A 22,903-nucleotide genomic window follows, 5' to 3' on the forward strand; every position below is an offset into this window, starting at 1 on the left:
CCGGCCGCCCTCGTCCGTCCCTCTCTGCGAACACCACTGCCTGTCAATCAGGCAGAGATCACATTTTAGAGAAGAGATCACAAGACCAATTCTGCATATGTGCAGAATGGGTGATACGCATGCACAGTCCCTGAACAACGGGGAAATGCAGTAAGGATCGCTTTTGTGATCCCTACTGAATTAGCCCCTTAGTCTACATTATTTATGTCTTTGCTCCAGACAATGGATGTCCAATACATTTATCATCATTTCTCCTCTCCAACATGTCTGTCTTCATAAAGATCCTAAACACCACAGGACACATTTAGAGTTAGCGTACTGTGCTACAGCCCTTCTCAACCCCAATGTATACTGTCATTTTCAGTCCATTGCCTGTATTCTCCTTGTAACAGATGTAAGTCTGTGCTGTCAATCTGTTACACATAAATAAAATGTAGATATAAAGTGGACATGCTGATGATGAGATAAGACAAAAGAATTGAAGAATTTTAGTAGCTTATTTTTGTAGCCAGGGGTAACCAATGGTGAGGCATATTAACCAGTTAGTATCAGCCTCAGCTGTATTTTATCCTTCTGTCATACAATATCTTGATAAGAGATACGTGTATTTATATGATAAGTCTAAAGGTAGCCTCATATACTGTATTATGCTCCTGCTGCTCCATCCAAGAGTTGAGAAATAGGATCATTAATTTTGTGTGATACATAGCAGGCAGATAACTTCCAGATCCATTGCAACCTGTTAATATGATCAGAAGGTAACAGTACACTGTACACACAAGGCTTCATTGGAGGTCATCATTTGAGTCGACTGCGTGAGCCTATCATTAGGACCATTTTAGGGGACTGGTGCCTCTTTCACCTTATATGTGCTGTGATATCTGGCTGGTTATATTGATACCAATAAAGCACCTCAGTCTGCCACCCTTTCTGCCCCATGCTCTGTCCAGTCACGCCCCCTAATTTGTCTGCTTCGTCCTCTGCCCTATCTGCTGCTTGTCCCAGCCCTCAACCCCACTCCGGTCTGCCCCTCTCCCCCCCCCCCCCCTCACTCTGATCCGTCCTGACCCTGCTGCATACTTACCCCATTCCTGGTGGCCAGTCGGGTCCTCCTCTTTTGCAGCGCTAAGTCTGTCTTGGCTTCCTACCAGTGGAAGCCGTTAGCAGGGTGCGCATGCCCTGGCTCCCACTGCGCATACATGTTGGAGATGAGACAGTCCTTACACAATTATTTTATAGATATATTACTGGATGGATTAAGAAACATACTTTGACATTTGACAGTTATAATTTTGTTGTCTTTGTATTAAGCCCAACGTGTGTTAAGCCTACACCTGCATGAGTCCCTGATCTGCACAATGTTACACATGTTATGTGGCAATATCACCTTGTTTTTCATCTGGGTTCCTAATTGTAACAAATCACAATTGATATGTGTTACACAACCAATGTCTGTCTGATGTTTGCTCACATATAATAATATAGAGTTTAACAATCTTCCCGTCAAGCAGACTCTTAACACATTGTGCTTTATATGTAATGATGTTGTAGTACAGTATTAGTGCACACACATTACAGTGTATGTTTGCCAATTAACCATTCACTTGCTTTATGTGTTGTAACATACACCTCCTCTCTTGTTTCTGTTTAAGCAATGTACGCCATGGAAATTAATGTGGAGAAAGACAGAAAGACAGGAGAGACCAAGATTCTCTCTGCAGCTGCAGTTGACCCAGAAGTGGTCCAACAGAGAGGCGTAAAAGTCTATGATGATGGTAACAAAGTGGTGTATGAACTCCACCATGCAGGTGCTATAGTAGAAAACGGTGTCCATAAGTTAAGTACAAGGGATGTAGATGATCTTATACAGAAATCTGCACAATCAAATATAGTGGCAGGGCATGACACTTTACCTGGGAGAACTGTACTCACTGAAGGGATCTCTAGTCACATGAAGGAGCAATTACATTTTAAGGAAGCAAAACTAGAAATGGTGCACAAGTCAAACAAAGGGTTTCCTGTAAAACCTGGACAACAACATGTAAGAAGTGCTGGAAACAGTGTGAATGAGGCAACGTTAGAGCAACCGGTGACAATGATCTTTATGGGCTACCAGAATATAGATGATGAAGAAGAGACTAAAAAAGTGTTGGGCTATGATGACACCATCAAAGCCGAGCTTGTTCTCATTGATGAAGATGATGAGAAGTCATTGCGGGAGAAGACAGTGACAGATGTGTCCACCATGGATGGGAATGCTGCAGAACTGGTCTCTGGGAAGCTTCTCACTGAGACCACAGAGCCCTCTTCTCCTGAGGGCAAAGATGAGAGTCTAGCCACAGAACCCATAACAGGTACAGAAAAGAAAGCTCCCTGTAAATGCTGTATTGTAATGTGATTACTCCTCTCCCTTCAGCCTAAACAGCACACACTGCCAACTACTACCATGTACCATGGTACAAGCTGCAAAATACTGTGAATGAAGATAGCTTTGAAATTGGTTTCATATATATATATATATATATATATATATATATATATATAAAGGAAATTCATTCTCAATGAAGACCTTTATTGACTAGGCTCACACACGTGTCACTTTGACACTGTTAGACAAATAACATCAAAGAGAACATAAAGCCACCATATGTTAAACATACAGTTGGTATGGTGCACATTTTTTGCATAGTTTTGAAACTATTTTTCACTCAAATGGCTGTGGCACATGACTTATCCACATTTAAACCCACTGATGTAAACGACAAAACTATTCATAACTATCATTACATAAAATGTAGTATTTAAGTTGATAAACTACATTGATGGAAGGCTATGTAAGGGAGTTGATTCCATATTTACATTTGGGTGTAACAGTGATTGTTAGGGGATCTTACTGACAGAATGTTTCACTTTGCATTATTATGTGACTCCATATTAGTTGCATTATCTTGAATTACTTTTCTCCGCTTCTAGAAAGGTTCTGGAGGGTGCGGATTGAATACAGTTGCTTGCCTTAATTCTTACACTTTACACCATTGTTTACCTCTCATAAATGACTAATGTGAAAATGCCATGCCATGTATAAAAGCAATGCTTAAACGGCTGGATTGGAGTGAACAATGGGCCAAATCACTAGGACTGTCTTTCAGTCTGGTACATGCAGAGACATTTTCAGTAGAAGGTATAGGAGGATTTCCCGTCACATTTTCTGAGCAAGTACTGTATAGTTATTACCTTACTCTCTTTAATCATAACACATTTTGTGTGCTTCAAAGATAACATCTTTATAGATTTTATTATGTGCAGACTGAAACGGAAATAGTCTAGTTAGGTAAAGCTATATTTTTTCATGTTAATAATTTTTTTTTTGTAAAGTAGGGGGTTATTTGGAAGTGTTTTTTACACGCTACAGTTTGTGGATTTTTTTAAGTTTTTATTCTCAAACTTGAAGTATTTGTTTATGATGCTATATTTATATGTGTGCATGGATTGTAATTAATTCTACACATGCAACAGCTCCTAAGTGCTGTTGAGACCAGTTAATATGATGCTCTTATTTTAGTAGACACAGAATCTGCATCATATCGATTCACACAAATATGCGCACACAGAGTTCTATGTACTAGATGAAACATTGCTTTCTGGACAGTTTATGGACATAAATTAGTTTTATCCAGAATTCTAGCCCTCCTCTGGGGGCATCCAGATGGGTGTTTTTTTGGTAGTGTATACTTTGACATTTTATAGACACTCCTAAGAACCTTGTCCAATTAGCTGAATGAAATTTAAAAACAACGTCTTATAAACACCGATTTTAGGACTACCTCACTTTCCACGCTCCTCTACACAGCATGTAGGGAACAGTGCCTATAGTTTTTAAAAAGATAAAAAAATAAATCCATATGGTCAAGTCCTAAAAAATGCTCTGTTTTAGAAATTCCCACAGAATGTACCACTGCGGTTATCGGTACTGACTTCAAAAGTTAATGATTTATAGAAAGCAATTAATCAGCCCAGGTAATGAATTGAAAAGTCAGGTGCATAGTCATGTTGGAGGAATGCAAAACTGGACATGAAAACATCCCAACGTCTAAAATATGTAATTAAAAGAAGTTTTACAGATTTATTTATATTTATGTACATAGATCAAGTACAATTCTTAATGGAAGCACACAGCTTAAACATTATACTGTGAATGAATCAGTGAGAATGTAGTTATAAATTTACATTTTGATGTATTTGTAGTAATAGTGCTCACCCTGACTAAGTACTGTATGTGGGTTAGGGCTTCCCTTCATCTGCAGAAGTTTGGTGCATCGTGAGTTACAGCCATACTGCTGCGCACAAGACACCTCCCAAAATGCAGCTAAATATCTATGTTGTCACAATGCTAAGATAGAGGCTTAAATGGGACATCTGTGTTTTGCCCTATCCTTCATATTTCTATATCATAAATGCACATATCCGCATAAATAGTATTTGTAAGAAGTAATGTTCTGTTAACAAAAATATTTGTGTACCTGTAGCGTTACATTTTTGAATTAGCTCTTACAGTACATGCTAAAGCAAGGAAACAAGCAACATCCCATCTACTGTATATGCTTTTCTATCAAAAAATGTATATACTCTTCAATCATAGTTTTCCTTAAAAATAAAATTAAACTTTAATATTTTAATTAGAAATCAGTGTAGGATAAGGATAAATTATTCATCACTCCCAAAAGAAACAGATCATTTATATTTATTTAATAAAGACGTTTTCAGCTTGACATATGATTTTAGAATAGACATTTGTTTCATTGATACATTCTGCAGTGAGTTACTGTAGCTGTGGACTAGTACTAGCTAAGTAAAGTGCTTTAATGTCAATTCATTCTCGGTATTTCAAATCATGCACAATTAATACTTTATTGGCTTCACTAGCAGAGCTACATAATATACATCACCCTATATTTTATACCCCTTTCACACCACCAATGCCAGATCCCACCCGGAAATTGGAAACGGGTCCTTCCCAGGTGGGATCCGGCATTGGATGCTGCCGCTGGCTTCCCCGACCCGGCAATATGCCGGACGGGTTGCCATAGCGGTGGGGGCGGAGCTGGAGGCGGCGCTGGGAGATTAGAGCATCTCCGTGCCTCCTCTCCCTGTTGCAGTGAACGGGTCTCGGGTCGCATCGACCCAGGAGCCCGTGTACAGTGCCACTGACCCGGTTTACACCGCTTTATTCCCGGGCTGAATTAACACCGCTTTATTCCCAGGTTGAATTACCGGGTCAGACGACCTGGGATTTCGACTATGGCGCTTTCATACCGCACGCCGACTCGTGTCGACTCGGCAATATGCCAGATCGATACCTGGTTATTTGTGTGGTGTGAAAGGGGTATTACTTACAATGTAACAGATTGCTATCCTACATGATGATAAATAAAGGCAGAAGAAAACCTCTATTTTTTGGGGAGTCATCTAGCAAACTCCTTACTGTCCCAAACACAGCCTTAGGTTGGGGCCACACACAGCGGCCAAGCGGGGCCCGCTGAACGGGACCCGCTTAGCCGGGAGGGCTGAAATCCTGCCGTCCTGTCATCTGGCCCAACCGCAGCATGCTGCGGTTGGATCCGGTGGCGGTGGGACTGCCACACATGTGCGGGCGCCTGCATAGGCTCCCATGTGCAGTCTTCTTGTGGCCAAGCGGGTCCTGCTGAATGGGACACGCTTGACCGCTATGTGTGGCCCCAGCCTAAAGTTATCTCCCTACTAGACCTGAATTCCAGGCAAGATCATTTCTGGCTCCTGTAGCCAAACAAGATTCAGCATTTGGGCTGTACAGCAAGGTTAGGCAGCACAGCTTAAGCTTAGCTACTGGTTACCCACTTAGATTCCATTAAACACCAGTGACACTACTTATAAAACGTGGTAATAATGAGTGATTGCATCTGGGATTAGTCCTGATGAGTAACAGGCCTAAGTTTGCTGTGAAATGTTTGTAGATCTATTATATATCAACCTGTAGATGTGGTTGTTACTATGGAATGTTCAGGGCTTTAGAAAATAAATATTATTTGCAGGCTCTGACAGCAGCACTAATTTTTCATAGATATTTTTAAAATAACCTTGAAATAAGGATAGAAAAAGATTCCCTGTTATCTCTTTGATCAAACACATCTAAGACCTGTCTCATATGCATAGAATACACCTTTCCAACAAGTCTCAGGCTCGGAATATAAATACTAATGAATAATTGAACATGCTTTTAATATTCCTACTGTGTGGGTATATTATGTAAGTCAGGCCAACTGTTTGCTGCAGATTTTTCTTTGTTTTATCCAAGTAGGAAAGTCATACATTTAATTAAAGTTTTCACATATATCAGAAAACCTAACTTAATTTGTGAAGTATCTGTGTGGTCAAGGTCAGCTTTAAAATGTAAAGTAATTGTTTATTTTATATTCTTTAGTTGCTTTTTGAGTAACATACATATTTTTAGAAAACAGGGTTGGACTGTCCCACTGGGGTCCAGGGAAAATCTGTGGTAGGCCCCAGTGCCAAAGGGCCCCACCCCTTCCTCTAATAGCAGGTTCTAGACTAGGCACTCAAATTATACATTGTTACTCTATTAGAGGGTCAGTTACATGGTCTCTAAGACTGGCCAAGCCTCCGTTCGGGCCACACCCCCTATGGTAACTGGCCCTGCCTCTTATGCATGGGCCCCCTACCACTGCATTCCCCCATGCCGCAGTCCAATACTGTCAGGGAAGCCTATAGATATATGAATGTATTATATAATACATTCTGTCTGATTAGCACAGACTCAGAGAATTAATGACTCCTTTATCCTTTATAACCTCATTATAGAGTAACTACAGAGACGGCTTAGCGAGCAGGCATCTAGCAGTAAACTGTCTGAGTACTAAGCTTGCACATGCTCCCTCCCTGCCTTCCATTCAGAAGTAGGTTTGCTTAAAACTGCATTGTGTGAAGAAAGCATCTCTATCTAACTTCCTTCATGTGATCTTTTACACAACAAACAATAAGGCATTGAAATACAGTACTAAGCATTCTTGACCTATGCTGTCACATTGGCAGTTGGCATCTAGCTAGGAAACCCTCAGTAAATATGAATGAGTCATGCGCCGGGACACCAGCCCTTATTTGTTTCTTCAACTATCTTGTTTGTTTCAAGTGAATAAATGTGCCCAGATACTCCCCTCCTGGGTAAGCGCGTACACAGCTAATGTACAACTGCCAATGCCACTCTGCCTATTTATTAGCACACAAAATGACTCTTTAGGATATGTCATCCATATCTGGCTCAGTAAGGCACTTTTATCAGAAGTCATATATTTAGTACATGGTATAAACTATGTATCATAACTGAAGTTTATGTACTGTAACTTCAGTATGAAATAGCGTTTACAAATATGCTACTGTTTACAAATATTAATTTGCTCCCTTTACTTAATGTAATAGAATTGTAAATATATTGATTTCTGGCAAGTTATTTTTGTTTTGCCTTCAATTTTCCCTCTGCATTTTGAGGTTCTCTGTAATCACTACATCTGCAGATGTCTGCTACTAAAACACTTAAAAGTGAGCAGCGAATTAAAACTGTCTATACCTGATATAAGGCATAAGTTGTACCAATGGTATTTTTCAGTCTTCAGTAAGTCTGTGACACTGCCAGTTGTCTGATTGATGCAAGTAATCCACATATGGGATCTGTAGGCTGTGGGTACTGTACAGGACATGGACATGCTTTTAAAAAGCACTCAGTAAGTGCTATTTAATATCAAGGTTTAAAGGTGTACATGTGACCTAAGCTTTGGTTTGCCATGTGTTACTGCACATTTCAGCTATGTTAATAATTATATTTTGATTATTCTACTGAGTACTTGAGATATTAATATTAAGACTTAATGTCATGGTTGACAGTAAACAACTGCATAATAGCTAGCAGTATTTTGATCAATCAAGCAAAAACAGATATGTTTCAACCAGTTAAATAAGTTAAGTACAAAAAAAAAAATACAATCTTAATCATTCAAAAGTTAGTAAATTTGGTGATTCTTCAAGTGTTTGTCCCAGCTTGAACTTGGCATCATTGGTATGTCATATGATAGAAACAAATACTGATTTTTGAAGATGCCAAGGTGCAAAAAACCTTCCATAATTGAGTCATGGCCACATTATATGACATGGTACAGTACTTGCTTGGCATTAAAAGGAACAACTTGTTTTATTTATAAAAACAAAACATATATGTTATTAAAAGTACTTCTGCAATATAATCCCCACATAGATCATGCTACTTTTTCCCAGACAACATATATGCGCAACACAGACAAAACTTTGTATCATACAAAATAATACAAAAAATATTCTACAGTTCACTACATAGAAAAAAAAGCTAATATAAGTTTGTAGTTAGAATTAAAGTTCAGAAAATATTTTGATACTATTTATGAGTTTTTTATTTTTGTTAAATTGAGTGATTACACTTGATTTGCATTATAGGTGCTTTTGTCAATGCACAATTTTTACAAAGTTTAAAGATAACGTAATCCTGATTTAGTCTGAAATGTGGTTTAAAAAGTTCAGGGTTTAAAATATGAATATATTTAACTCTATACAGCATATTAACATATGTGTGTGGATGATTTATTGTATGTATTTGTGTATATATTTTCTGGTTTATCTTTTAATGTTATTTATGTGAGGAAAAATTCTTCTTAATGCTGCTTTAAAACATTTTTAGGCACTGTTCTCCTGTATCTAGCATTTTCCACTGTTTTTCCCTCCCCTTCCCACAAATTCTGTACAAACACAACATTTTCTTTGAAGCCTCGTTTACCATTGTTAATATATTATTATTATTATTATTATTATTATTATTATTATTATTATTATTAAAAAGATATAAACAGATATTCTTATGTTTAAAATTTAAAAAAATTGTAAGCCCTGATCAATGAAAAATACCTTATTAGAAATAATACGCTGAAAAAAGTTCTGCAATGTATTAAAAATGAATGTATGAGTACAAACTCAATGGTAGTACCAATGTAGCCTGTTATTTTACAAAGGTGCATGCACAAACACACATAGGCACACACCCCCTGCTGACCTCAATAACCCGTATACCTGTTACTGCAGTAATACATTTGAACACTCGGATATGTCAGCATTATATGTGACCTGCACTCTTATTATGTTTGTGGAGCTTTCTAATCTTATTGTAGTTTTGTAGTTTGAATCAGGGATGTATGTTCATGGCAAAATAGTTAATGGTTGCTACTCCCCCCCACCCCCCCCACACACACACACACACACACACAAACACACATGCATTTATTACCAACACCCCAGCAGCACCCAGTTACACCCCTCATTCACCAGCAACACCCCCCTCATTCACCAGCAACATCCCAGCAGCAGCCAGTATACCCCTACCCCCAAATTCACTACCAACACCCCAGCAGCACCCCTCCCTCATGCAATACCAACACCTGTGCAGCACACAGGCGCCCCCCACATAAACTACCAACAGCAGCCACTCTCATGCACTACCAACAAGGTAGTAGCTCCTGCCCTCATACACTACCGACACTACTGCAGTAACCAGACAACTCTCTCATAAACTACAAACACCACAGCAACACCCACCATAACACACTACTAACACCCCAGCAGCGCCCAACACCCCCCATTCACTATCAACACCCCATCTGCACCCAGACACCCCCTCCTCATACACTGCCAACACTCCAGCAGACCCAAACTCGCCCCCTTATACACTTCCAGCAAGCCAACAGCGCCCAGACCCCAGCTCTTACTGCCTGTTGCTGAACAGGGACCCAGTCCTCTGACTGTTGCTTTATGCTTACTGCACCCACCCCCAGAGCATAGGAAGTGGGTCCTGTCATATGTCAAGAGGGAGGAGCAAGGGGACGTGCATTTCAGCATGTGCATCTGCCCCGTAGTTGCCTGTTGCATATGCGCTCCAGACTCTCCTGGAGCTGCTCTGGGACACATATGGTGGAACTGGGCAGGGCAATGGCGGAAGTCTGTTGCCCTCTTCAGGTTTGGTGCCTGGTGGTGACTGGCAGCATTGTCTCCAATGTTGCCCCCCCCCCCCCCCCACACACACACACTCACACACAGTCGACCAAATAGTAGATAAGTATGTATTAGATGACAGGGCCCAACCCCAATAGTTTTCTTCTCCCTGTTCAGGTGCATTCGTTATATACAGTGGCTATCACAATTGAAAAGGACCATTTCTTTGTTATCAATTTCTTTTTGTGCATCAGAGATATATCACAGCCTGTAAATATTGTGCCTTATGCTATACACTATATTGTATTTCAATTCTAGAGACTTTTTACAATGGAACTTTGGAACAAATTCACAATTTGCCCTTAAGTGCATAGCCGTAGTATGCCTTCTGGAATTCTGCAGGCATTATCTGTCTGCATACTGTAGACTAATGTTTCCACACTGACACAACTAGAGAGTTAGAATATGATTGGGTGGATGGAATAGCACTATTAACGTTATCTGGTTGCTGCCTATTAAATACCAATGCTACTAAGAATATCCACACAACCAAGTCTCATATAAAGAAAAGACTAACTAGAATTATATTTTTATTTTATCAAACATGTGCTCTGGTATTACTATGAACTGTAACCCTACTTATACAGATTATTCTGTAATAAAAGCTTTTTACATCATTTCATATGGTGGGAGTTTTCCAATACTATGCTGTTTGAATATCTTTTAGCATGTGCCTTTGCCCCTCCTTTTTGATTACTGACGCCAAGTCATACACATCTATGGGGTGTAGAGGACGCAATTACCTATGCAATTATGTTTTGCTTCCTTGCTGTTTACAGTTATGGATTTTTTCCTAATTTTCATTGTTTCATTAACACAAATGGGTCATTCACAGGTTATGACCATTGTCAGCCAAACAACGTTGCAGACCCCAATAATAACTGACACTTGCTCGTAGTACACAATTTGACAGACATTTGGGCAGTGAGTGACATACAGAACCCACCCACAACTTATCATTTGGTACAGGGTCAGGTGACTCCATTTCGCTCATTCAAACGACACCACACATACAAAGGAGCGTTTGACACCATGATCTTCTTGTAACTGTATAGCAGGTACCCCATATTGCTAATGCATACTTGTCGTCATTGCCTCCCCTCCTGGAAGTCTAAGTGGAATGTGTAGGCAGTTTTGGACTGGGGCATGAAGGGCCCATGGGGGGAATGCAATGGTAGGCACCAATGCTTATGCTAATGGGTGTAGCCAGTCAACACAGAGGCTTGGCTAACCATTAGAGAGTGCATGGTCTGGGCCCCTTGATGAGTATGTAAATACTGCTATTCCATACATGATAATGTACCATATTAATAACAGGAATGCACTGTAGAAAATACATCTTAGTCCTGTGCAGTATAAGGTAACATACTGTATGCATAATGTATAATTCAAGTGCACAGTCTGGATCCCGATCCGTAGAGGAAGGGGTGGGCTCTCAGGCAGTGGGGCTCGTCAGGTGTTTCCGCTGTAATCCAGTGGGCCAGCCCAACCCTGCATGTAAGATAGAGAAGAAGTTCAGGTGATTAAGCATCTTCTCTGCATACTTCAGTGAATCAGGTTGGGGCTTATTGACACATTTGACTGTAATTCTGCAGAATAGTAGATTGTCCTCTGTTACTCTCCCGGAATGGCTGGGAGACACCCAAAACTTGCGTGCCACTCCCGGCTACCTGGAAAAGTTGGCAAGTCTCCCAGAGCACACATTCCCCCACACTTGCCCACAACCCCATGCAGCTGTCCATGAAAGTGGGTGGTCGGGGGGGGGCTGATTATGCGATCTTCACTGTTTTGCCTTATCATAGCTCCACATCCACACTTGGCAATTCCAGTAAACTGATCATTATATAGTGAGGGGCGGGGCCGCAATGATGTGATCACGCCTTCACACCTCCACACTTCCAATTTATGCTACTGGCACATCCCTGTTCAGATGGGACGGTCAGAAAGTCTGCACCTAAGCTATGTAATATGTTGTTATGGAGCCCTTCTTCTTCATCTATTGTATCTAGTGCTCAGTCTGTGGGCACCTAGCTAGCCTCCATGCCCCCCCCCACCACCACCATATTATGACACTGCTCCAGCTGCATCTACGCCAGTCATTACTAAACCCAGGGGATTGACAAATCACTGCCTGCCTCACAATCAGCACACTGATGTCCAGGAATGCTGCATCCAGCACTGACGTTCTGACAGTATAATTGGCTACAATTTGTTTTCTCTCCCAATCTTATTGATTCAGAACGGTCAAGTTCCTAAAAGCACCAACAAAAATAATGCTAGTATTAAACTTCTTTCCAGCTTATATTTGTACAGTAGCTCTCAGTCCTTCACCGGGCGGTTACTGTCTTCATTTACTTCCTGTTTGAGAGCAGTTCTGTACTTCAGCAGGTAACATTAGAGAACGGATATCAGCTGATATACTGTAGCTGTGCAGGAAATCATTGGACAAACAACATCTAGTTGTTTCTTGAGCTACAGTATAATGTTATGTATATCATTACAAATTGCTAATTGCTAGTATTTAATTTCCATGTCTTTTATCTTACACAACCTTAAATTCAGTCATGATATCACTTTCAACATAGGAATTTAATGTATATATTTTAAAGATAAAATAGAATAACCATAACAAAGAGAAAGATATGCCAAAAAGAAACTGCTAGAAACAGGGCTATACTTTTCCTATGCAACACATAAGGAAAGCTTACATTGTGGATGGTCAATGTGTAAACATTAGAATCCTTTATAAAATGAAACTACAATGTGCTTTTTAAATATTTTTACTTTTTGACAGAGGCCAAAGACATTGTTGTGTCTTATCACTGCTGTGTAATGTGCGTATGCCATAGGTGAGAATTATAAACATCCGCATATAAGAGGTGTGTGACTACATGTATGTAAACTAGTGAAGTGGCATAAACTGTCATTTATACACCCTGAATTTGCTAGGATATATGATGTCTTTTGTTCTATTAGGCAAATACTTATAAAATGTTTCTTTTTGTTAAGTTCACATTGTATAAAACAAATTATATTGCCGCCAGCACCCGATGCTGTGATTGTGGCTTATATATTTTCTCTGTATAGTATTACTAAAGGAAATAAACTTGCTTTTCACTGCTACATGTCTCTTTTCTGCTTCTCTTCTCTTTATTGTACATCCTGCAACTGCTTTGGTTCTTTTTCCTCACACAAACTTTCCCTGATCACTTTATTCTCAGTGATGATGACTACTCAACTAACTCTGCAATCCCTGGCTGCCCGACACAATGGTCAAATGAATGGTTACTGATTCTGTCCATCAAACATGCTGCTTCTTTTACAATGTACTTATACATGTCTCAATTGCCAGTACCATATTTTGTTTTAGTGTCCCCTATGGACACAGCATGCACTTACACAATGCATGAAATTTTGTGTAGTTCAAAAATACATATATTAAAAGCTCCCATATATTGATATGATCTAATTTGCTGTTTATTACTGCTATCTATGTCACAAGCTATTTCTGCAAGCTATTTCCTTGTCATCAGCCATTTTACATGTAGTCTAGCTTACTGCTCAGTAGTCTCACTGATTAGTCTAGTGCACAGAGGAAAAATCCTCCCTTATAATAGTTACAAGCATATGGCTCTTACTATCCTTGTATATATAATTGGGTATGTTCTGTTTTTTCTCTTTTACATCAGTTTTTGTTATGTATGGTCCTATAATTGAATTTAATGTACAGCTATTTACTAATATTGATAAAAGGTGCAATATTAAATCAATATATATATATATATATATATACAATCAATATAAATCAAGCAGCAGTTAGTAAAGATTATTATTATTATTAATAATAATAATAATAATAATAATAATAATTAAGTAATACATAATACAGCAATTGTTAGGCTCTTCCAAGATGAAATGCTGTCATTTGTGTAAACTGTATTACTTTATGTGGCTGTAGAATGTTTCCCAGGAACATATGGGGTAAGACTTAGCACCCCTGTTGTCTCAAACATCATCATAGAAGAGATGCAGAGGGTAGAATACAGTGGTATCATTTGTTTAAGAAGACTTGTCTCTTACAATGGGTTGAAGACTTAGGAGGGCTAGCTATGAAATAATAGGAAAAAATCTACCCAACAATTCATACACTATATATAATATAACATAACAGTTTCATAACATTTCATCAAAACTTTTGTACTTTTTTATTTTACAAAAGCACACTGATTGGGGCACAAACCACACTAACTGGGGCACAAACTACACTTATTGGGGCACACAACCACAATAATTGAGGCACAAAACCACACTAATGGGGGCACAAAACCACACTGATTGAGGCACAAAACCACACTGATTGGGGCACAAACCACACTAATTGGGGCACAAAACAACACTGATTGGGGCACAAAACCACACTGTTCGGGGCACAAACCACACTAATTGGGATGCAAACCACACTGATTGGAGCCATCTTTAAACAAGAACATATTCTGTTTGATCTTCCATCTGCATTTTAAATGCAAGTTTAATGTGTCACTGTATACTTAAGTATAGGAAATTAAGATGGGCAGGTAAGTATTTCATTCATAGCGGTAAGTCAATAGAGGTCAGCAAAGCATCAACAGTATAGCATGTACTATTCCACAAGAGAACAGTTATTTGGTTTTTGATTTATGAATTAATAAAACTTTACATATCATTGAAAACTTTGGAATGAAGCATAAGAAACAGCGGTACATTCGGATAGTATGCTTATTGGTTTACTACTAATGTGATCCATTAGTATTTATATTAGTTACATTTGACAAATATTTAACACATGTAAGAATGCATTACAGATTCTCAATGTATAGGTCATCTGCAGCAAGTACATACATTGACTCTTGTGAATCAGTGGGGCCAATAGTACAGGTCCTTACATGATTCCATTATCTACAACAGTCTGCAAACATATGTGACTAATTCTCTGAATTTCTATTACCAGATAGGTTCAGGTATGGTTACAGGTAATTTTTAGTGTGCTGAAGGGAAATTTAGGGGTGGGGATTTGCACCCCCGCCCCTCTCTGTTTGTTGTTTGCCTGTGACCCCTCCCCCTTTCCAGCACCTGATATATAATTATCTCCGGGAATGACCGAGCAACTACCATTGTTTGTCTGCTTATGATTCCATATCTTCCTACCAGAAGGAGAGTTCAGTTATGACACAGTAAGACACAGGGGCAACAGACTACATTGCCAGGGGGTGCAACAATGTGCTCCATCTTTTCTACTCTTCTGAGAATGTGGCAGAACTATTGTCACTTCAGGGAATGAAAAGGGTTCCTATGGGTCCTATTGCCAACACACACCCTATAACAGCAACAGTAGGTCCACCACTGGTAATACACATTTACGAAAATGTTGAAATTCATACCCACTTTGCAAATGCACATACTGTATATTACAGTATATCAGACTATATTTTTGTACCTGATTTTTACAGGTAAGTGATGGCAGCTAAAGGGGTTGTAAGGGTTTGGGAGCGGTTGTGCAGATCACGGTCCTGTAATAAAATGAAAATCTCTTGGTCTGCTATAATCCAATAGGACTCAATGAGGATAACCCCCCAAAACCCCCCAGGCAATTTATAATGAATGCTCTACTCTCAAGCTGCGCGATTTGCAAAATCAATTTCTACTGAGCCCGGCTGGTTAATTGTAAAACAGCAAATCAGGGGCGGTCTCTTTCACTCATTAGTCATAGATAAGTTATATTGGATCGGACATTATCCAATGGGAAAAAAAGAGCCCCTAAGGAAAAAAAATGCAATAAACGGACTGCTTTTGATCATGTAACGTAAAATCAATTAATCTCTGGTGTGTCAGGCTAGTTATTAGGCAAGCAGCCAATTAGTTCAGTCTGTTGCACCTACTCAGCCAATTACATGTTAAATAATTTATTAGTTACAGGGGCAAAATATAGATATGGATTTGGGGTATAGGAAACTTAAAAAAATTGATGTGGCATATTGATGTCTCCCCATATGACTGAAAATGCCATATGTAGAAACTGTTGAAGCGGCAGCACAAATATTATCAAGCACCAACAGAGCTGGCTCTTATGCTTAAGGGGACATTAAATATTTCTAAATTATAGGGCCAATATACTGTGTGTATTTATGAATTATATATGAATTATATGGGCAATGGATAGTTATTTATTACAGGAGTAATAAAAGGAGAGTTATGGTAAGACTTACCATTGTTAACTCTCTTTCTGCGAGGTACATTGGGTTCTACAGGGAAACATTGGGGTGTAGAGTGGATCTTGATTCAGAGGCACCAACAGACTAAAACTTTAGGCTGTCCCAGGATGCATTGGGGCCTCCTCTATAACCCTGCCTCCAGGCACTGTGAGCTCAGTTTCGTTAACCAGTCCAATGCAGGAGCAGGTAAGAGAGAAGGTAGATATTAGTCACATAGAATCACATTCTCATGACAGGAGAAGGGACCAGCGATTAATGCCATACAAACCCATAGAAGCTAGTTGCGTCAGGGCGGGCGCCCTGTGGAACCCAATGTACCTCACAGAAAGAGAGTTAACAATGGTAAGTCTACCATAACTCTCCTTTTCTGCAGCAGGTTACATTGGTTTCCACAAGGAAACATCGGGGATGTTCTAAAGCAGTTCCTCAAGGGAGGGGACGCGCCTTAGCGGGTATGAGAACACAGCGTCCAAAGGAAGCATCCTGGAAGGCGGAAGTATCAAAGGCATAGAACCTAATAAACATGTACACAGAGAACCATGTAGCCGCCTTGCACAATTGTTCTGCGGACGCGCCACGGCAGGCCGCCCAAGAAGGTCCAACAGACCGAGTAGAATGGGCATTGATGGTAGCAGGAGCTTGTACAATCACCATTCTAATCCATCTGGCCAAGGTTTGCTTATTCACAGGCCAGCCACGTTTGTGAAAACCAAACAAGACAAAAAGGCAGTCTGACCTCCTGATAGAGGCCGTCCTCTCCACATATATACGGAGAGCCCGTACCACATCCAAAGACTGCTTTTTGGAGGACAAATTAGAAGAGATAAAGGCCGGAAACACAATCTCTTGGTTAAGGTGAAAAGATAACACTACCTTAGGTAAATAACCTGGGCGAGTTCTAAGAACTGCCAGACCACGATGAAATCTTAGAAAAGGTGGACGACATAAAAATGCGTCTAAGTCTGACACCCTTCTAGCAGAGGCAATAGCCAGTAAAAACAAGACCTTGGCCATGAGCCATTTAAGGTCCACCTTCTCAAGAGGTTCAAATGGAGACTCTTGCAGGGCATTCAGGACAACAGATAGATTCCATGGAGCCACAGGTGGGACATAGGGAGGCTGAATCCATAAGACAGCCTGAGTGAATGTATGAACGTCAGGTATAGACGCAATTTTTCTCTGAAACCATACCGACAAGGCAGATATGTGAACCTTGAGGGAGGCCAGACGAAGGCCTAAGTCCAGACCTCTTTGCAGAAAAGCCAGAATTCTGGAAGTTCTGAATCTGTATGTATCACAATTCTTATCAGCACACCAGCTGAAGCCGGTTTATGGGCTTTTAACATAGTTTGGATGACCGCCTCAGAGAATCCTTTGACTCTCAGGAGTGATGCTTCAAGAGCCACACTGCCAAAGCCAGTCTGGCCAGGTCCAGATAAAGATAAAGGCCCTGTACGAGGAGGTCTGGGCGCTGAGGAAGTAGAAGAGGATGCTCTGTCGATAGACCATGCAGGTCTGAGAACCAGTGCCATCTGGGCAATGCTGGAGCAACTAGAAGTAAAAATCCTCCTTCTTGTTTGAACTTCCGCAGGACCCTGGGCAGGAGTGACAATGGAGGGAACGCGTAGGTCAGCCGAAAGATCCATGGAATTGCCAGTGCATCCACGAACGCTGCTTGAGGATCCCTGGGCCCTAATCCGAAGACCAGAACCTTGTGATTGTGTCGAGACACCATCAGGTCTACGTCTGGTAGTCCCCACTTGTCCACTAGGAGTTAAAAGACTTCCGAATGAAGACTCCACTCTCCGGTGTGCATGTCCTGGTGAATGAGTAAGTCTGCTTCCCAGTTTAGGACGCCCGGAATGAACACTACCGATATTGCTGGCAGATGGCGTTACGCCCAACAAAGGATTTATGACACTTCCATCATAGCCATGCGGCTTCAAGTGCTGCCTTGATGGTTTATGTATGCCACCATAGTGGCATTATCTGACCGTACACGAACCGGCCTGTTCTGCATCAGAGGCAGGGTGAGAGTCAATCCATTGAACACTGCCCGCAACTCCAGAATGTTTATTGGGAGGAGTGACTCCTCCTTGGTCCAGCGACCCTGAAAAGAGTGTTGCTCCAAAACCGCACCCCATCCCCCAGACTGGCATCCGTGGTCAGCAGGACCCAGACGGGGATCCAGAAGGGACGGTCCCTGCTCAATTGCTGGTCCTGTAGCCAGTCCAAATGGTAAAGCCTGGAACTGATAGTGGAGGTTGCCAATAGCAAACCGCAGATACTGCTGATGCGACATGGCAAAAGGTATATGCAGGTACGCATCCTGTATATCCAGGGATACCATATAGTCTCTGGGTTCCATAGCCAGTACAATTGAGTGCAGTATTTCCATTCGGAACTTGGACACTCTCACAAACTTGTTCGGTGATTTGACGTTGAGTATAGGCCGGAAAGACCCATTGGGTTTCAGAACTAGAAACAGAGTCGAGTAGTAACCTCTGCCTCTCTGGGCCAGAGGAACTGGCACTACCACTCCTGTATTCAACAGGGAACCCACAACCTTTTGTAGAGCTTGCGCCTTTAATGGATCCGAAGGGGTAACCGTGGTGCAAAACTGGTGAGGGGGACGTCTCTTAAAGGAGACTGCGAACCCGTGAGAGACAACTTCCCACACCCATGCATCTGAAGTGGTCTTTAATCAGACCTGGGTGAACTGTTGAAGTTGGCCTCCCACCCTGGGGTCCCCCAGGAGAAGACCCACCCCATCATGCAGCAAGCTTGTCTTGTTTAGAAGTAGGCTGACGGGCCACCCCCCAGGACTGCTTTGCCTTGGGCTTAGTGGTTTTGGGAGCACAAGATTGTCCTTGCCCAGGACTGCTTTCCCTTGAGGCCGAAAGGAACGAAAAGTGGTACCTTTAGCCTTCTGTGCAGACGGATTGTTCTTTGGGAGAAAGGCAGTCTTAGCAGCCGCCATTTCAGACACAATTTTATTTAGGTCTTCCCCAAACAAAATGTCCCCCTTAAAGGGGAGTACCTTCAAGGTCTTTTTGGAGTCTAGGTCCACCTTCCATGACCTCAACCACAGAATACGGCGAGCCAGGACAGACGTAGTTGATGCCTTGGCTGCCAACACACCCGCCTCAGAGGACGCATACTGAATGTAATAGGCAGCAGTGGTAATGTGAGACAGATATTGTCTGGCATTGTCAGATATATCGTCGGGCAGCTCTTCCTCTAATGCCTGAACCCATGCTTCAATTCCTTTTGCAGCCCAAGAGGCCACAGTAGTGGGTCTATGTACAGCACCTGTAAGGGAGTAAATTGATTTCAGGCATCCCTCCACACGCTTATCTGTCGGTTCCTTCAGTGAAGTGACAGGCAGAGTGGATGACACCACTAGACGGGTGACATGAGAATCCACCGGCTGTGAATTTTTCCACTTGTTACATAACTCTGCAGGGAAAGGATAGAGAGCCAAGGCCCATTTAGACAGGGGGAATTTCTTCCCTGGATTAGACCAGGGCTCCTGCCTGATGTCCACCAAATGGTCAGAATGGGGTAATAGATTTTTAACCAACTTCTGCCATTTAAACATATCAGTTTTCTTAGCCACAGTAGTGGAATCATCACCATCAGTGATTTGTAGGATTTGCTTAATAGCAACCACAAGAGCAGGGACATCGATTTGCAATGGAGAATCATAATCAGAAACACCTGATTCAGTGTCTGACAGGACAGTATGCTCCCCCTCCTTCTCAGATGAAACATCTGAGAGATTTGTGGATTGTGAGGAAGAAGCAGCCCGCTTAGATGACACAGAGACACTAGAGTGACCTGGAGTAGATTTTTGTCTGACCAAGGAATGATTTAATTGCTGTAACTGGTTAGACAAATTTTCCGCCCAAGGCGGCTTAACCATAGGGACAATTTGTGGCTGTAATGGCACAGGTGGTCCCATAAGGGGCGTAAGGCGTTCTACCAGAGTACCGACAACAAGAAACAAAAAAGAAATCTGCACTCTCCAAATACCATATAGGATATCTAAACAGGACCCCGATTATAATCTCTGGAAAGATCCTATAGTCTCGTATCGGGGGTGCTACCTAAGACAACCATGTATAACACCTATTAAGCAAAAAGAGAATGGGGTTGTACTGCTAGGTGCACTGAATTGAGATAAAATTTAACTTTTATTATTATATTATATTAAAAGACCGATATTTCGGACCGTGTGCGAAAGATAGGGTTAAAAATTGAATAAAGAATCCAACTGTGTGCTCAAAGATATAGACGTGATAAGAAGTAAAAGATGTGTCTGCTCCTCTGATTGCACTGACTCTCTCTTGGGGTTTTTGAAATATATTTAATGTGTCTCACATATGTTATATACCCCTGATAAAGAAAAGACCCAATCACTTGTATTTTAAGGGTACCGATCCTATCATGACACACCATATATTGGGTAAAGATGTGTTATATCGGGTAAGAATAGACTCTGTTGTTTCTATTAATCCCACTAGTTACATTTGTCTATATTTGTTAAGAATTCAAATTATATCGTAAGATACCAGATGCTCATTTTCCATAATGGTAGGATGCCAATTGCTATCTATGAAATCGGCCGCTGCAGATCCACAGACTGTTGATCCTACGTCAGCAGAAAGAGATATACGCTGGAATTTATATGCTGATATACCAAATCTCAGGACTGGTCACAATGTGTTCCACACCCCACAGACCCACAGATATTGTGTATCACTTCACATGAACGGTGCCCTGGTGATTCAACTGTAACAACTGATACAGGTAAAATTATGATGATACTGACAACATTGGGCAGATGACAGTATCTGTATGTATTCATTAAACCTCTATCCCATGAGTTGCTGGTATTGTGTTTTCTTATATTACTGGTGTGGGTATTCTATACATTTAATACGTCTAGTATTTGTTTTATGACACGAAATAAACTGCCACAGACATACAGTCCATTGAGCCCATGTGATAATTATTTATGACGCAAATTGCACTACTACTGACATTTAGACCATAAAGCCTGTATCAATTGCGGCTATATCTACAGAGAACCCTGTATAGTGTGTTAGTGAATCACATATTGACTATGAATTGCCCCGAGCTTTATTGGTGTGTATCCACTTCATACTGATTCACATTGATATTGCCCCAGTATTTATATACTGATAGGCTGTCTACAATTTAACAATGGCAGTGATGGTAATCAGTATGTAGAATCTGCACATAGGACAATTCTGATATATGTGATTGATCAGGCTAGATTATTCAGCAATCACCGGCCACTGGTCATTGTCAGTTGTATAACTTTATATTGCAATGGACCGTGTTCATATAACAAATTCCTATATTTGTGTAATACTGCTACACCAGATCTGTGAATTGATCCACAATATGACAGTATATTTATTGTTCCTGATACTATGCTGTTGTAATGGATCAAGGAATGACTGTGGGGTACCCCGTGCCTATTGGATCTGAATCTCCTCAATATTAATTTCAATACATATCGCTCTGCCAATTATGTAGTGTCAATTATCTTGAATACCATAAAAATTGTCAGGAGCAATACTAATATAATATGCACATGGGACACGTCCAATATATGTTGTGAGGCAAACTGAAATCCTACGTATGCATAGCCCGCTGTGCCTACACTGAAATTCTACATGTGCACAGACCGCTGAGCCTGCACTGAAATTCTACACAAACATAGACCGCTGAGCCTACATCTGCTGGAGACTGTGTATGCAGATTGTTGTATAAATGTGTGTGTCAATTGAATGTAGAGATGTGATATCGCACCAGGAATCTATAAGTGAATCAGCATTAATATGATATGCAAAATATATTCTGATTTCTGGTGCTTAGCACTACACCAATATCACATTCTCTCTAGTATATTGAAGTCTAATCCTAGCATAGATAACAGTACTCCAACAGTGTAAATACTATTCAATATTAGCATCAGCTTTTGGTCAGTATTTGTCCGACCCACGGGTATTCCCGTGTTCACTGTGCAGCGCTCCAATACCCCAATGTATGTGAGAAATATAAAGTATATTATTATGGGTATCACAGCTGCATCAGCTTGTGGTCGGCATTTGTCCGACCCACGGATGTGCCCGTGTTCGCTGTGCAGTGCTCTAATAACCCAATATATAGTATAGATAGGTTTCACGGAACCCCAGTAAACATCAAAAGAAAATCAATAATAGGTCAGTGCAAGAGCATCGGAGCAGACTACAATGCCGATGCGCGCATTTCGCAACTAGCTTTTTCAGGGCTGAAAAAGCTAGTTGCGAAATGCGCGCATCGGCATTGTAGTCTGCTCCGATGCTCTTGCACTGACCTATTATTGATTTTCTTTTGATGTTTACTGGGGTTCCGTGAAACCTATCTATACTATATATTGGGTTATTAGAGCACTGCACAGCGAACACGGGCACATCCGTGGGTCGGACAAATGCCGACCACAAGCTGATGCAGCTGTGATACCC

The 22,903-nt window shown here is 40.9% G+C and overlaps 1 protein-coding gene and 1 long non-coding RNA gene across 8 annotated transcripts in view; one reads left to right on the forward strand and one right to left on the reverse strand.

The window, feature by feature from the left end:
- The window catches only part of PALM2AKAP2 (PALM2 and AKAP2 fusion), a 761,359-nt gene that overhangs the window by 482,414 nt on the left and 256,042 nt on the right, over positions 1–22,903 (forward strand). For 5 of the 7 annotated variants that reach the window (XM_063914265.1, XM_063914267.1, XM_063914268.1 and 2 more), the window contains one exon: positions 1,653–2,354. The exons of the other annotated variants lie outside the window; for them this stretch is intronic. In XM_063914265.1, coding sequence (XP_063770335.1) covers positions 1,653–2,354 — 702 coding nt within the window. The remainder of the gene's footprint in view (positions 1–1,652; positions 2,355–22,903) is intronic. 7 annotated transcript variants of the gene reach the window in all.
- Positions 1–22,903, reverse strand: part of LOC134900845 (uncharacterized) — a 218,013-nt gene that overhangs the window by 113,415 nt on the left and 81,695 nt on the right. The window lies entirely within an intron of this gene.

The sequence above is a fragment of the Pseudophryne corroboree genome, chromosome 1 (assembly GCF_028390025.1).
Source record: "Pseudophryne corroboree isolate aPseCor3 chromosome 1, aPseCor3.hap2, whole genome shotgun sequence".
NCBI classification, from domain to species: domain Eukaryota; kingdom Metazoa; phylum Chordata; class Amphibia; order Anura; family Myobatrachidae; genus Pseudophryne; species Pseudophryne corroboree.